Source organism: Orycteropus afer, unplaced genomic scaffold (genome assembly GCF_000298275.1).
Source record: "Orycteropus afer afer isolate SDZICR_OR568_19922 unplaced genomic scaffold, OryAfe1.0 scaffold00323, whole genome shotgun sequence".
Classification (NCBI taxonomy): domain Eukaryota; kingdom Metazoa; phylum Chordata; class Mammalia; order Tubulidentata; family Orycteropodidae; genus Orycteropus; species Orycteropus afer.
The window spans coordinates 3835206-3850964 of NW_006921910.1; the positions used below are offsets into that span (position 1 = coordinate 3835206).

The 15759-nt window shown below is 45.5% G+C and overlaps 1 protein-coding gene across 1 annotated transcript in view; it reads right to left on the reverse strand.

The window, feature by feature from the left end:
- LOC103206579 (store-operated calcium entry regulator STIMATE) overlaps positions 1-15759 on the reverse strand; it is a 144213-nt gene that overhangs the window by 29450 nt on the left and 99004 nt on the right. Inside the window, exons 2-4 of the mRNA XM_007952077.2 lie at positions 14948-14996; positions 12800-12895; positions 7546-7667 (exon numbers count right to left, since the gene is read on the reverse strand). Coding sequence (XP_007950268.2) covers positions 7546-7667; positions 12800-12895; positions 14948-14996 — 267 coding nt within the window. The remainder of the gene's footprint in view (positions 1-7545; positions 7668-12799; positions 12896-14947; positions 14997-15759) is intronic.

The window sequence follows — 15759 nt, forward strand, 5'->3', positions numbered from 1 at the left end:
GAACGGGGAACCCTAGCTATTTTCTAAACCTTCTACCTCCTGACTTATTACTCATATTTGGTCCCTGGAAAACTGAAGTTATAAGTATCAGGTGGCACGCCACAAGTCTGCCTTCCATAGTCCTCATTTGGTTCCAGTCCTCACCATGACTAACCTATATCTATTACCTCATATATTCTAGTGTGACAAAGTCCTATAATAACACATTCTTAGCCAGGTCTGAAGTGCCAGTGCAGCACCAGTCTGGAGAGCCACCCTGGGCTCAACAGCTAGGAGTAAACACAAAGTTCAGATTTAAGATAAACCAGCCACTCCTCAGAAGGAAGGTTGGGCAATCCTACTTCTGTAGTGATACTGCCTTGGAAACCGAAGGAGGGGTCACTATGAGTCAGGGCCGACTCGAGGGCACATAACAACAACAACAAGAAGCTCTGGTGGCGTAGTGCCTAAGGCATTTGACTGTTAAATAGAAGGATGGCAGTTCAAACCCACCAGCCACTCCTCAGAAGGAAGGTTGGGCAATCCTACTTCTGTAGTGATACTGCCTTGGAAACCGAAGGAGGGGTCACTATGAGTCAGGGCCGACTCGAGGGCACATAACAACAACAACAAGAAGCTCTGGTGGCGTAGTGCCTAAGGCATTTGACTGTTAAATAGAAGGATGGCAGTTCAAACCCACCAGCCACTCCTCAGAAGGAAGGTTGGGCAATCCTACTTCTGTAGTGATACTGCCTTGGAAACCGAAGGAGGGGTCACTATGAGTCAGGGCCGACTCGAGGGCACATAACAACAACAACAAGAAGCTCTGGTGGCGTAGTGCCTAAGGCATTTGACTGTTAAATAGAAGGATGGCAGTTCAAACCCACCAGCCACTCCTCAGAAGGAAGATGGGGCAATCTACTTCCATAGTGATTCCACCTCGGAAACCCAAGGAGGGGTCGCTATGAGTCGGGTCTGACTCGATGGCAAATAACAACAATAATATGGTGGTATTTCCGTGGCATTAAATGAAGTTATAAAAGAAAATGTCAAAGACAAGTGAGGTGGCTAATTGGATTATGCTTTTTTTTTGTTTGTTTGCTTGTTTTTTAATTTTTATTATGATTTGGGTGAAATTTTACAGAGCAAATTCATTTTCCATACAGCAGTTCATACACATTTTGTTTCATGACATTGACTGCAATTCCTCACAATTTAACAGCTCTCTTTCCACTTCCTGTAGATACCTCTTCTCCGTGTCCTTCTTTCCTATGCATTCCTGCCTGCCTCCCCCTCCCCCCAGCTATCTCCCTGTGCAAACACTGCCTTTCTGTTCTCCTACAATTGATCAGAATGAACACTCTAAGGAGTGCATTTACTTGACATAAATGTTCACTCTATATGCTTGTCTACTGTTTGGCTAGAAGCCACAGGAATGAGTTAAATTCCAGATCTGAAGGGTAACTAGAGACCATAGTCTCTGTGGTCTCAACAGGCTCTATCAGACTAGTACACCTGGTCTTAGTCTTTTTCTATTTTTAATGATTTTGATTATTGTTCTCCTACACTATCCAGGACCTCCTGCACTGATCCCTTTCTGAGTGGTTGACAGTAGAAGCCAGGCACCATCTAGTTCTGGTCTCATGGTCATGTTGTTATGTGCCTAGGCTGAGAATTACATGGTCTACAAGTCCTTTGGACTAATTGTTTCCATGTGTTTTTGTTTTTCTTCATTCTTCTTTGCTCTGGAAGAGGAGAGACCCACTGTTGCATCTAGATGGCCATTTACAAGCTTTTAAGACCCCAGTCACTGCTCACCAAAGGAGGATGTGGAATAATGTTTTTGTGTAGTATGTTATACCAATTGAGTTTGATATTCCCTGCAACCATGGTCCTGAGCTCATGAGTCCAATTACTCACTCCCTCAGGGTGGTTGGCTCTGGCCAAGAAGTTATAACTTTGCCCCTTGTTAGCTCTATTTTATTTTTGGACATTCTTACAGCACATACAAATAGATATGTAGAAATATCATCTGCCAACCTTACATATGGTCCTGGGTATATTCCCTTCTGCTTAGACATACCTGATCATTCAGCCTGTTTACCCATATATTTACCTGTAGGTTAATGTATGTTATCACTGACAACACAGTATTGTGTTGTAAAAAGGTTTATCTTTGTTGTTTGTACCTCTTGTGTATCTCTCTGTGTCTTCCCCTTCCTGTGTGTTGTTTTAAAGGCTTGCTCTAATTTCTATTATATGCTTTAAAGACATATTGATGTAAGGAATTAAAAGAACACAGAAAACAGAATTTAAGTTAGATAAGCTTAGACAGAGCCTTAATATCTTGAGCCTCAAACAGAGCCCAAGATGGAGCATTTATATCCCTGGACTATGGCCTAGGCTCACCATGTAGTGGCAGGACATTTAAAAGGTGCAGATTACGAAAATCGCTTGAGGCTCAAACTGCAAACTTAAAAACCGCAAGATGCTAGCTTTGTGGCAGGCTAAATATAACTCTCTTACAATCCACTTGTGTTTGAAGTTATGAGTGCTAGCTCTACCTCACACTAGCTATGGCCTTGGGCAATTCTTATCACCTTTTTGAGCGGTAGGTTCCTCATCTGTAAGAAATGAGGAGGGTCCAGGGAAATTCTGCTCTACTATTCTGTGAGTGAACCCATGATGCACAGATGAGGCAGGTAGTCTCTAGGATAGACTCCTATAATCCCCACCTACAGCTACTTGTGGACTTTTGTAATCCCTTATCCTTGAATAACTTGCTTCTAACTAATAGAATGTTGCAACATTAAGGAGATGTCATTTCTGTGATTAAGTTACAAAAGATTATGATTTATGTCTTACTAGTAAACTCTCTCTCTCTGCATGCTTTGATGAAGTAAGTTGCCATATGGGAGAGGCCCTTGTGACAAGGAACTAAGGGTGGTCTCCAGGCAATAGGCAGCCAGGAATTGAAGCCCTCAGTCCAACAATCATTTAAGTAAGCATAGAAGTAGATCTTTTCCTTATCAAGCCTTCAGCACTTTGAGCGCAGCCTGTGAGATACCCTAAAGCAAAGAAGTCAGCTAAGCCATGTCTGAATTCCTGAGCTACAGAAACTGTGCAACAATAACTATGAGTTGTTTTAAGTCACTATGTTTTGGAGTAATTTATCACATAAAAATAAATAATATGGTTAGTAAAAAAAAAAAAAGAAAATACCATGGCTTGTGTCAAGCGCACCTCAGTCTTCAAGGAAACATCTTTGGTCTTCAGCACTTGAAGGAGGTCCCTTTCAGCAGATTTGCCCAATGCTGTATGACGTCTAATATCTTGGCTGCTGCTTCCATTGGTGTTGATTGTAGAACCAAGTAATATGAAGTCTTTGACAACTTCAATCTTTTCTCCATTTATCATGATGCTGCTTATTGGTCCCACTGTGAGGATTTTTGTTTTCTTTATACTGAGGTGTAATCCAGACTGCAAACTGCAGTCTTCAATCTTTATCAGTAAGTGTTTCAAGTCATCCTCACTTTCAGCAAGCAAAAGTTGTGTCATCTGCATATTGCAGGTTGTTAATGAGTCTTCCTCTAATCCTGATGCCACGTTCTTCTTCACATAGTCCAGCTTCTCGGATTATTTGTTCAGCATACAGACTGAGTAAGTATGGTGAAAGGATACAACCCTGATGCACTCCCTTCTTGATTTAAACCATGCAGTGTCCCCTTGTTCTGTTTGAACAACAGCCTCCTGGTCTATGTATAAGTTCCTCATGAGCATAATTAAGTGTTCTGGAATTTCTATTCTTCTCAATGTTATCCACAATTTGTTATGATCTACACAATCAAATGCTTTTGCATAGTCAATAAAACACAAGTAAACAGCTTTCTGGTATTCTTTACTTTGAGCCAAGATCCATCTGACATCAGCAATGAAATCCCTCGTTTCACATGCTCTTCTGAATTTAGCTTGCATCTCTGGAAGCTCTTTGTCAATATACTGCTGTAACCGTTTCCGAGGGAGCTCTGGTGGCATACTGCTTAACGCATTTGACTGCTAACCAGAAGGCTGGCGGTTCAATCCTACCAGCCACTCCTTGGAGGGAAGGCTGGGCAATCTACTTCCATAGTGATACTGCCTTGGAAAACCAAGGAGGGGTCGCTATGAGTTGAATCTGACTCCACAGCAGTGGGTTTGGAACCGTTTTTGAATTATCTTCAGTAAGATTTTACTTCCATGTGATATTAATGATACTGTTCGATAATTCCCACATTCTGTGGGATTACCTTTCTTTGGAATGTGCACAAATATGGATCTTTTCCAGTCAGCTGGCCAGGGAGTTGTCTTCCAGGGCCCATGGGACCCCCCTCCCCCCCAAGAACAGGGCTCAAAGTGATTTCTTTGCTCTTAAGAACTTTCTGAAACTAGAAGGTGCCCAGCTACCACTACTGAATATTCTGATGCAGGCACAATAGATGGACTTTGATAGAGAGGAAGAAAAATGTAGAACAGAACTTCAAATCCCTAAAGAATCTAGACTTACTACTGGAGCTCTAGTGGCACAGTGCCTAAGGCATTTCACTGCCAACCAGAAGGCTGGTGGTTCAAAGCTACCAGCCGCTCCTCAGAAGAAAGATGAGGCAATCTACTTCTGTAGAGATACCACCTCAGAAACCCATGGAGGGGTCACTATGAGTTGCAGTCAACCCAACAGCAGTGAGTTTGGTTTCTGGTTTGGTATTGAGGCTGCAGGAACTTCCGAAACTATGGCTTTGAGTTCCTCTTTAAATCTTGAATCAAAACTATCCCCTGAAGTTACTTTTAAACTAAGACTATTTTCAAGAGCAGATAAGAAGGTTGGACAGCTGGGAGTTTAAGTTAACAACTAGAACAGAAATAGCAAGAATGTTGATACATGTGAAGAATATAGCTAATATCACTGACCATTATGTCTAGAAACTGGAACAAGAGTGGGTTTTGCTTTGTATCTTCTCATCAGAAATAAAACATTAAAAAGAAAAGAAAGAAACTTCTGACAGGCAGGACTTGACTATAGTTGAACAGTGCTAAGGGGGTGCACCCACAGCCAATTACACGTGACTCAGAGACTAGGAATGGAGATCAGGTGTGGTCCTGACACAGCAGGCATTACAGTACCACCTGTCCCCAGTATGTTTGTCAGCAACCCCAAGATTAGATAGAAGGAAGGAGGCAGTGATTGTTTGAGCCTGCTGCTTGCATGCCAGCCTCTTCTACCCACTTGGATGGCCTCAGCCCTGCCCCTGAGTCATCCCACCACTCCTTTGGAAGTCAGCATCTTCAACACAGGGTGTCTTCAGGTAAAGCAGCCCTTCCTGGGACCACCTGAGTCCTGCCCATGCAGAGGAAGGATAGCCTGTATCACCTACTGTATTAGTTTTCTTTTGCTGCTGTAACAAATGACCACAAACTTAGTAGCTGAAAGCAACACCAGCTTATTATCATGCAGTTCTGTAGCTCAGAATTCCAACATGGGTCTCACTGAGCTAAAACAAAGGTGTTGGCAGGACTGATTCATTTCTGGAGGCTCTAGGGAAGCATGGATTCCTTGCCCTTTCTAGTTGCTAAACGCCACCTGCTTTCCAGGGCATCCAGCTCTTTTCCTGCATTTTCAAAACCAGAAAAAGGCAATTCTTATTTTGCCTTTCCACCATAGACATACTGAATCAATATTTTAATAAGATCCCCAGGTGATTCTTTTTTATTCTTTTATGCATAGTCTTGTTTTTGTTTTAATTGTGACTTGGGTGAAAGTTTATGGAGCAAATTCACTCTCTATACACCAGTTCATATACATTTTGTTTCATGACATTTACTGCAATCCCTACAATGTAACTTCTCTTCCCACTTCCTCCCTGTAGTTACCTCTTCCCTGTGTCCTTTCCTGTGCATTCCTATCCCCTGAGCTATCTCACTATGCAAATGCCCTTCTCTTCTCGCATGGCTGACTGTTCTAAGGAGTGTGTATCTACCTGGTATAAATGGTCACCCTATATGCCTGTCCATTGTTTGGCTTGATGTAGCAGGCATCAGGGCATACCATGCATGCACTGGCTGGGTGAGCTTCCTGTACCACTTAACTCCTCTCGCTGCCTATTCTATACATTTTTGGAGTATAAATAGACATCTATAGAATGTGAATTGGCCCACTTGCACTGTGGTGCATTCCAGTCCTCCAAGCTCAGGAAATCAGTGAGTTGGATCTTCTCAGAAGCCTTCCTTGGAGCCATAGGAGGCACATGCTCTGTGTCAGACACTATCTTAAGTCAGTGACTCATTAGGCATCAGATAACAGGGCTAAGAAAAGCCCTCCCCTGAGCTCATCTCCCATCTCTGGAGATAAACAATTACTGTACTTAAGATTTCTAGAAATACCCAGACCACTCAGCAGCTAGCTCTGCAAATTGGCTCCTCTTGTAAAATGTCAGCCCCTTATGAGTCTAAAGCATCTAGGAGTGAGCAGTCCTTGGGCCCAGAGCCAGGAGCTCTCTGGGAGGTGTGATCAGGAAAGGAGACTGGGCATCCGGGATTCTACCTGTACCTTCCCTCACTTTGTCCCATGTGACTTTTTCATAGCAAACGCTCCACTGATGTGGTTCCAACTGAGAGGAGGAGTCCCTGCCTCATATCAGCAGGCAGCATGGGCCTGGAATGAAGGTTTGAAGGTGGGGAAAGAGCTGATATTACCCCTTAACCTGAGGTCCTGAGTCAGCTGGGCCCCAGAGGGCAGGAAGGGCCCAAGAAGATGTCTCTTATTAGTTGGTCTCTGTCAAGGCCACACCCAGCTGTCTCTCTGGGAGTACAAAATAAAAGGCACTGCATCCATACTCAGAACCAGCCATGAAGAAGCTTCTTGGCCAGACTTGCACCCCAGGGAGGAAGTACCCTGCTTTAGGCTGTGTCTCTGTGAGTGTGCAGAGATCTGGTGACCCTGGTGCCAGGTATATGTACTTGTTGGATGGGGGCTACCCTGCAATGGGGAGACAGAGCAAGGCAACCTGGCTTGGGAGGGGATGAACCCTCCAGTGCTGGCCTTACGAGTCCCCCTCTGCTAGTGGAATGGCTCAGTGACAGGACAGGCATAGACCAGCAGAAAGAGAGCAGAGTTTGCCACCTCCCCAACTGAGAGCCTAGCAGTCTCTCAAACATGCTGGGCAGATGTTGAGAGCTCTGTAGGAAGCTCTACAGAGTGCCGTAGACTTTCATCTCTGTGCAGGGAACACCACTGCCCTCTGGTGCAAGAAGCTGACATTTGGGTCCTCCCTGCATCTAGAGTGACTCCTGACTCCTGTGACCTTCCCTGTCATTAAGGTGATGACCCTGGCACTAAGGCAGGCACCCACATGCCTCAGACATGTGACACTGACACAGAGAAGATGGTGACTAGGCCCAGAAACTAGCTCCCTCCACTACATGGAGGAGACAGCCACTAGCTCTAAACCTTGTCGGGAGCATCATTACTGGATCAAGGAGCAGAGCCCCCTCCAGGCAGCCCCCACCATCCAGGGTCCATGGTACCATCATTACCATATTCTCCAAAACGCAGGGACTCCCACTGCTGCCATTCCACCAGGACACTTACGGCCCTCACGCCCACATAGATGAGCAGCATACCCACGGTGGCATCCAGAAGAAAGTTGATAAGGTACCTGGGGAGAGAGGGTACGTCGACACGGTCAGAAAAGGCCACAAGGAGCATGGGCCACCCAAGGAGCAAGAGCCACTGAGCTGAGCTCTCAGTATGGGGCTTGCCAGTCAGAGATCAAGGCTGCTGTAGGTACAGGCCAGGAGATGCTGACCAGCACAGCAGTTCACGTGGCCTTGTTCTAGGGGAGGCAGGCAGATTCTATGTGGCTCTGAGAGGCTGCAGCTCTTCCTAAAGCCTCCCCACAACCATGTGCTAATGCTCATCAGGGGTTTAACAACTTGAAGGGATGGTGGAGGAGGGAAAAAATTTAAAGAACCTCAACTGTTCCTGTCAAGTGAAGACAGAGAAGACATAATATCTGGAACAGCAGAGGAAATCAATAAAAAACAAAATAAAACTCTCATTGCTGTCGAGCTGTTTCAGACTCACAACGACCCCTCCTTGGGTTTCTGAGGTGGTATCTCTAACGGAAGTAGATTGCCCAATCTTCCTTCCGAGGAATGGCTGGTGGGTTTGAACCACCAGCCTTCTGGTTAGCAGTCCAATGTCTTAGGCACTATGCCACCAGAGCTCCTTAAGAAACAGAGTATCACCAAGTTAAAAAAATCTGATCAATCATTTTGTACACACCTTACTGGTGCACTGTGTAAGGCCCTGCGACACCACTGCTGCAGAAAGGCAGTGCCTGGAAATGGTCTCTGGTAGTCTCAGATCAAAGAGGGCAGGGCCACAGGGCCTCATGCACTCTGGGGCTTCACAGACTGCCACAGGGTCAAGTGCAAGTAAATAATAGTTTAAAGAGAGAGCTTTGCTTTCCACCAAAAAAGGCAAGAAAACTAGCAGAAGAAAAGGAGAAAAGTCAGGATAGAATGCCCAAGGACCACATGCTATTATAAGGTCTAAGTCTATGTCTGACACAAGACCTTCTTTTCCTTACCAAAGAGTGGCCTTTTACCCGCGTTCCCTTGAGGGCCAGCACCCAGAAACCTGTCAGACAGTAGAAGTTGTCGCAAGCCTATCTGGGAAGTATGAGGAGGAGGAGTGTTCTTGAGGCTCCTGGAACAGCATCCTAACACCCCTCCTCTCCCTGCTCTTGAGAGATGATTCTGGGCCCACATGTGAGGACACGAGGTCTAGCTGAGCACTGTGGACCACAGGCCTTCTGTGATACCACATGGCTCTGATAAGCGCTGGGACTCTGTGGCAAGACCAGTGGTGAGCTTTTGAGTTGTTGAGTTTTGAGGCATTTTATGCAGATTCACAGCCTCCGCTCAGCCCCTGGGCCATGGTGATGTGCACTGCACTCTGGTTCCTGGGGGAACACACTCTGCTCTGCTCAAGGACCTGACAGCATACAGGTGTCTGGGTAGAAAGGCCACCAGTGTATAGGGAGGGAGGGAGGGAGGAAGAGAAAAGCAGTTTTCTCCTGCCTGCCTTTCCTCTTTGAAACCACAAGGGGTCACCCTCAGACCAGAGATGGAAGTAAGAGTAACAGCCTCCAAGGCAACTTCTTTTCAAGCTTGCAGCTGAGCTCTCACCCTGGGCTATCCTGCTCTCAGACAATTTAATTGGCTTGGAGTGGTTCTCACACCTGAGACTCCTCCTGATGGTAAGGACACCTGATGGATATACAAGAGCTGGTTCATTCATTCACACACCAGATATTCAGTGAGCCCACTCTGTGCTAGGCCTTGGGCATAAAGACAGGAAGTTCTATACTCTGTCCTGAGTCTCACTCAGCCCAGCTCCATGTGGGTCCTGGAGCCAAACTATCTGGGTTTAAACCTCTGCTCCATCCTTCCCCTCCTCTGTGAACTTAAGCAAGTTATTATACAACCTGAGTGCCTCAGTTACCCTAAATGTAAAATGGGGATAATGAAAGTATCTCTATTGCAGGGCTGTTGTGATGATTAATGAATCAATATATGTCATCTTCACCACTCATCTGTCAGTTTGTTTGCAAACCTGCTGCAAAAGACCTCTTTAAAGTGTTGAAGAGCAAAGATATCACTTGGAAGACTAAGGTGCGCCTAACCCAAGCCATGGTATTTTCAGTCGCCTCATATGCATGTGAAAGCTGGACAACGAATAAGGAAGACTGAAGCTGAAGAAAAGAAGAGTTGATGGCTTTGAGTTGTGGTGCTGGCAAAGAATACTGAAAATACCATGGACTGCCAGAAGAACGGACAAATCTGTCCCGGAAGAAGTGAAGCCAGAATGCTCCTTGGAAAAGTGAGAATGACCAGACTTTGTCTCACCTACTTTGGTCACATTGTCAGAAGGGCCCATTCCCTGGAGAAGGATCTCATGCTTGGCAAAGTGAAGGGTCAGGGAAAAAGGAGAAGACTCTCAATGAGATGGACTGACATGGTGGCTACAATGCTGGGCTCAGTATGAGAAGGATTATGAGGATGGCACAGGACCCAGCAGTGTTTCATTCTGTTGTACATGGAATAGCTACGAGTCGGAGCAGAGTGCATAGCACCTAACAACAACATATGTAAAATTTTTACAACAGTGCCTGGTACTTAGTAAGCACTATTCAAGTGTGTTGTTACAATCAAAACCAAACCAAGTAGATTCTGACTCAGGCTGTAAATCGTTACAGAGGCAGACTGCCACATCTTTCTCCCACAGAGCAGCTAAGTAAGGGGTTCCAATGTATCAGTTAGAAGATGAGTGCTTTAATCACTGAGCCAGCAGGGCTCCTGCTATTAGAATCACAGTCCCTCAAAGTCATAGAACCCTGGATGTCACAAAAGCTTGATTCCATCCTAACACAGCATCCTTAGCACAAGGGCACTCCTCCAGCCACAGGAAGCAGCTCACTCCCGTCTGTAAATTTCTCTTCTCCCTGAGCTGAAACCTGCTTCCCTTCTTAGGTCTGCAACCTCCCAAGATGCCCCAAACCCAACCCCACTAAACCTTGCTGTCAGGAACTGCCCCATAGGGTTTCCAAGGCTGTAAATCTTTATAGAAGCACACTGCCTCGTCGTTCTCCTGTGGGGTGGCTGGTGGGTTTGAACCACCAACCTTTTAGTTAGCAGCTGAATGCTTTAAACACTGCTCCCACAAGATGCCCCAGGTCCTGCCTAACTCATTCTCCCTATCCGGAAACAACCCCGGGGCAAGCCCAGGATGGGAGCGCCTACAGTGAACCCAAGCCCAGCACTGGCTCCTCCACACAGCCCGACCACGCCACACGCTGGAGCAGTGCCTACCCCGCTTTCCTGGTTTCCCAGCCAGCAGCTCCTCAAGCAACTACTGGGGCTCTCGTGCCTGCACTAAGTTTTAACAACAACAATCCCCCAAATGACTATTAATGTCTTCATTGACGAGTACCCCTATGGTTTCTAATAAGCATTTATGCTCATCAACTCATGAAACTTTCATGGTAAACCCAAGATGCTGGCAGGGCACAAGGGACAGATAAGCCCCAGAGTCAACCATCTTCCCACAGTCTGGCTTCTTGGTTAAGCATTCTTTCACTACACCAAGCTCCATCTTGGACCTTTTCTCCTGAGAGTTGTCAATTGCCCTACTGACGCATTTTCTAGCCCGTTCTCCATCCTTGCTGCAATCCAGGTTGCCAATGTCCCCCTAAAAGCACTGTCATCCTCTTTTTGCAGATGGGTGATGGAGATGACATGAGGAGATAGTGATGTGGCCATGTCTGCACCAGGAGTTAGGTTTCCTCACCTCAGTGCCTCCTAGGTGAGCAGCTGGGTCCCAACGTGTCTCAGCCATCAGCATCAAGGTTATTCACCAGAGGATGACACAAGCTTGCCACAGAGCTCAGGGTCCAAGAGATAGGACCCTTTCCTAACTGGGAGATCATGTTTCTAGTTCCCTGGTTTGGGGCTATACATACCAAACCAGCTAAACACATCATGCCCCATCCAGATCTTTTTTTTTTTTTTTTTAAATTTACATTCCAACTACATATTTATTCAGCCTGAATAGGTCACACTGCAGTAAGTTCCTGCTTCCACCAGAACTGTATAAAATTCCCAAATCTAAGGCTCGCTTACTATCCTAATGCCATTACTTATTGTTCATATATTATAGCTATTACTCTGAGTTTTAACATGGATTTCTAACCCACTCTTTTTTTTTTTTAATGCATTTTATTGAAATATAATTTATGTACAGTGAAATACACAAAACTAAACTGACAGGGGTCAATGCATTCAACCCATTCAGATCTTAAGGAAAGACCCAGGGAGGGAGACTTCACAACTTCCCTCTGAAACCTGGGTCTGGACTAAAGCTCAAAACTGCAAACTGTCATTCAAATAGAGAAGCTTAAAAGTATCTTCCAGTCCAAATGATCATGAATACACATGAAGGCTCTAGACAAGGGATTCACCAGCCCTTCATCTTGTTCTCCCTCGGGGGCAGGGCAATGCAGGGTGGAAGGATGCTCCAGGCAGAGGGCACTGTGAGCAAAGGCACAGAGGCAGAGGACAGCTGGGTGCTGGGAGCACCCAGGAACCATCTAGTGTGGCTGGAGCACCAAGTCTGAGGCAGGAAGGCTAGGAAATGGAGTCAGAACAAGGTAGAAGAACCCTCTTTGCCACTTAATCTGCCAAGACAGGAACCATTCTAATGTTAGCAAGAAGGACAGTGTATTGTGGCTCAATGTGGGTTTCAGACAGATTGTTCTGGGGGCTGTGTGCATGCATGCACAAGGCAGAACCACCCAGGGTCTTCAGATTACAGAGGCCAACAATGGTCAACAACAGATCTGATCTGAGAGGTTGACACCACAGAGGAGCTGCCTAATGTTCTGTTCCAGCACAGAGACACTCCTTCGGGGTGTTATACTGTTCTGCCAGGGGCTACTTGGGCACTGGTACTAGAAAGCCAAAGGAGAGTACTTTGGTCAGTTGGCAGGAAGCCAACACACAGGGCACTGGTCATTCTGCAAAGAAAGCTCTAAGAGCTGACCAAAAGTTGTGTGGTGAAGCTCATGGGCGGCATGCACTAGGTGACCTCTCAGAGGAGCACAGGGGAGCTAGCAGGAGCAGGACTGACCACAGAAGAAAGCAGAGATGACCCCCATTCTCAAAGGAGTCAGGTGAGTGAGAATGTCTGATGACCTCTATGTTTGCATTCAAAAGGGGCACTTACAGAGAACAAGGGTCCTCTTCGGTGAGATCTGCTAAGTATACATTAGCAAAGTGGATAAACAGCATTCCTATGGCTTGTTTGGAAGTGTCTAAAAACCTGGAAAAAACAGAACCATCACTTGTTATCACTTCGACAGGGGAGACCCAACCTTGCAATCAGTAGTCCCCTCTTCTCGGGGCAGTCAGAACTAACTCAGGCTTGGTATTTCAGCTACATCTCAAAACCTGTCAATAACACTGTACTCGAAATCCTGAAAAGGCCACTCGTTAATGACATTTAAAATACGTACATTTTTCTCTTTTTTTCACTTCAAAGCACTTGATCATTGCTTTCTGATCAAGTCCAAGGATGCCTCTATTTTAAAGAGCTCCCACTCAGCTTCACTTATAATGAGTAAATTTTGTGCAAGGTTAACAAGATTTGCCCAAATCCAGGACTGCAGATGGAACCTAAATGACTTTCAGCTGCTGCCATTTAGACACTAGGCTAGATCAGAGGTAGGCAAACTTTTTTCCTTACAGGGACAGGGAGTAAACATTTTTAGGTTTCATGGGCCATGTGACCTCTGTTGCAAATACTCAGCTCTGTTGCTGGAGTGTGACAGCAGCCACAGACAGGACCATTCCAACACTTTATTAAAAAAACAGATGGCAGGTCAGATTTGGCCCATGGTCTGTAGTCTGCCAACCCCTGGGCTAGATGACAGGAGTTTCAAAGAAGAAACTGACAAGGCTGTTAATCTTTAAGGCACCAAGTCATCCTCTGCAGCCCCTCCCTGTGGCTTTCTAGTACCAGTGCCCTGTGTTCATGTGGCAAGAGCACAGTTGGCTAAAGATGTGTGCCTTCTGCTTCCCCTCTGCCATGAACCCCTAGAGACAAGGCATGCACTTGTGCCTGTGAGACCCTTTGGTCATAGCTCTCTTTCTCTGCCTCCCAGGCCGGGCATGGGACTGGATGGGGGTCAGGTGAATCAAGGGATGTCAGGCATGGAGTCTCAGGATTGGAAAGATTATCCAAATCAACTTGTGACCAAGCTTGGAAAACTGTTTCCTAAAATCATTAGAAAGTAGAAGTCACTAAAGGATCAGTCACTAAAGTTACTGGATGCTGTGGCGTCGACTTCAATGCATGATGAGCCCATGTGTGTTAAAGTCGAACTCTGCTCCACAGGGTTTTCAATGGCTGATATTTTGGAAGTAGACTGCCAGGCCCTTCTTTTGAGGTACCTGTGGGTGGACTCATGCTACCAACCTTTTGTTTAGCAGTTAATCGCTTGCACCACCCAGGGACTCCCCACTGTGTGAAACAGAGTACCCAAATCTAAGTCTTCACCATGTCCCTCTGTAGCCCTGAGGTGAGAGTCACACATTCTAAAGCTAAATACCCACACTGGTGGGAGAAACCAACTAGGGGGAAAAATAAAAATAAGAATTATGAACATCTAGCAATAGCACACTGTGGATCAATCAGGACGTGTATGCATGATATTTTATAAACAGGTTTTTATCACAGTGATTTACTGAATACTTTGGAGGGCAGAATGGCTATTTCACTAGGGCAGGTGTATGTGGAAGGCAGACCCCCAAAAGGAGACTTCTTGTGAACACAGTGCTTGATGTCCTCAAGAGCTGGCTGTCTCCTTACATGCAATTTCTTTTAAAATTTCATTTTTAGAACCTAATCCTGAAGCTTCACCACCATTTTTTATGAAAGGAAGAGCTGGGCCACAAACTTATCCTAGGACTAAAGAGCTAGTTTTGAGGAGAGGAGCATTTATATGGTCTATCTGACTAATCTCCAAATTTGGATTATTTTTTGCTTAAAACAGGAGTTGAAACATAAATCAAGTAACAGGACAACAAAGTCAAAGGAGCCTGAGGGGCCTGTATTATGTTCCATCTTCCAAAATGGGCAGCAGAGTGATGGTAAAGGCAGGGCTCAAGAGTCAACTGGAGAAACAGAGGCGCTTTCATATCACACACAGTCCTGATGATTAACTCAGCTAAGTGATTCTACACACTTTCTATTCTGTGTAACTGATCACATTACACCCCCCATACCCTTCACGCCCCTGCCCCCCCCCCAAAAAAAACCACCTCCTCAATAGTCAAAAGTATGCTAGGAATGAGTTAATACTTGAACACATACCATATCCTCCATGGACGTCTTTCATGCTTTGGTTCTCTGAAGCGTTTGACTGAAAGAAAAGAAAGGCCATCAGTAGCTTTCCAGAGGATTAACCTGAAGCCAAATGCCCATCACAAGGTAGCTTATCAGTTCACTCAGAGTGTTTATACTAAGCAGTCAAGGTCCTTTCTCTTTTAACATGAGGCACTACAGAAAGAGCTTTGGGAGGGTCACAGACACTTATATTGCTGATGACCATCCAGACACTGCAGAACTGGGTATTTATGAAGGATGACTCTTCATATTGTGTGGAAAACTGTATTTTCCTTTTCCTTGTGACAAGGATTTCTCACATAAGTACTGGGAACAACAAAGTAGAATGTTGCTACTTCTAACTGCAGGGTATGCTCTAAGTACAAACCCATCCACCCATCCATTCATCTACTCATCTACTGAGTAACTAGTTCAAGCCAGGCACTAAGGATACAAGGTAAAGTCAGTTGGCTAGCAGGGGATAGACACGTAACAAGATAGTGTGATGAGTGCTAGGGAAGTGGTGAGCCTGAAGCAGAAGGAAGGCACTGAGCAGGATGACCAACCCTGCCTGTCTGAAGGAAAGGCAGTGGTCAGGAGAGGCTGCAGTGATGGGAGATAGCCAACCCAAGTCCTAAAGTCTGAGTAACAGCTTGGCAAGTGGACCATGGAGGAGAAAGAAGATACATTCTGAGTAGAGCAAACATGATGAGCTTAAGTACAGAGGTATGAGACAGCAGAGTGTGTCTGGTACAGTTTTATGGGGGTTTCATCAAACTTTGGGATTTGGGAAGGGGAAA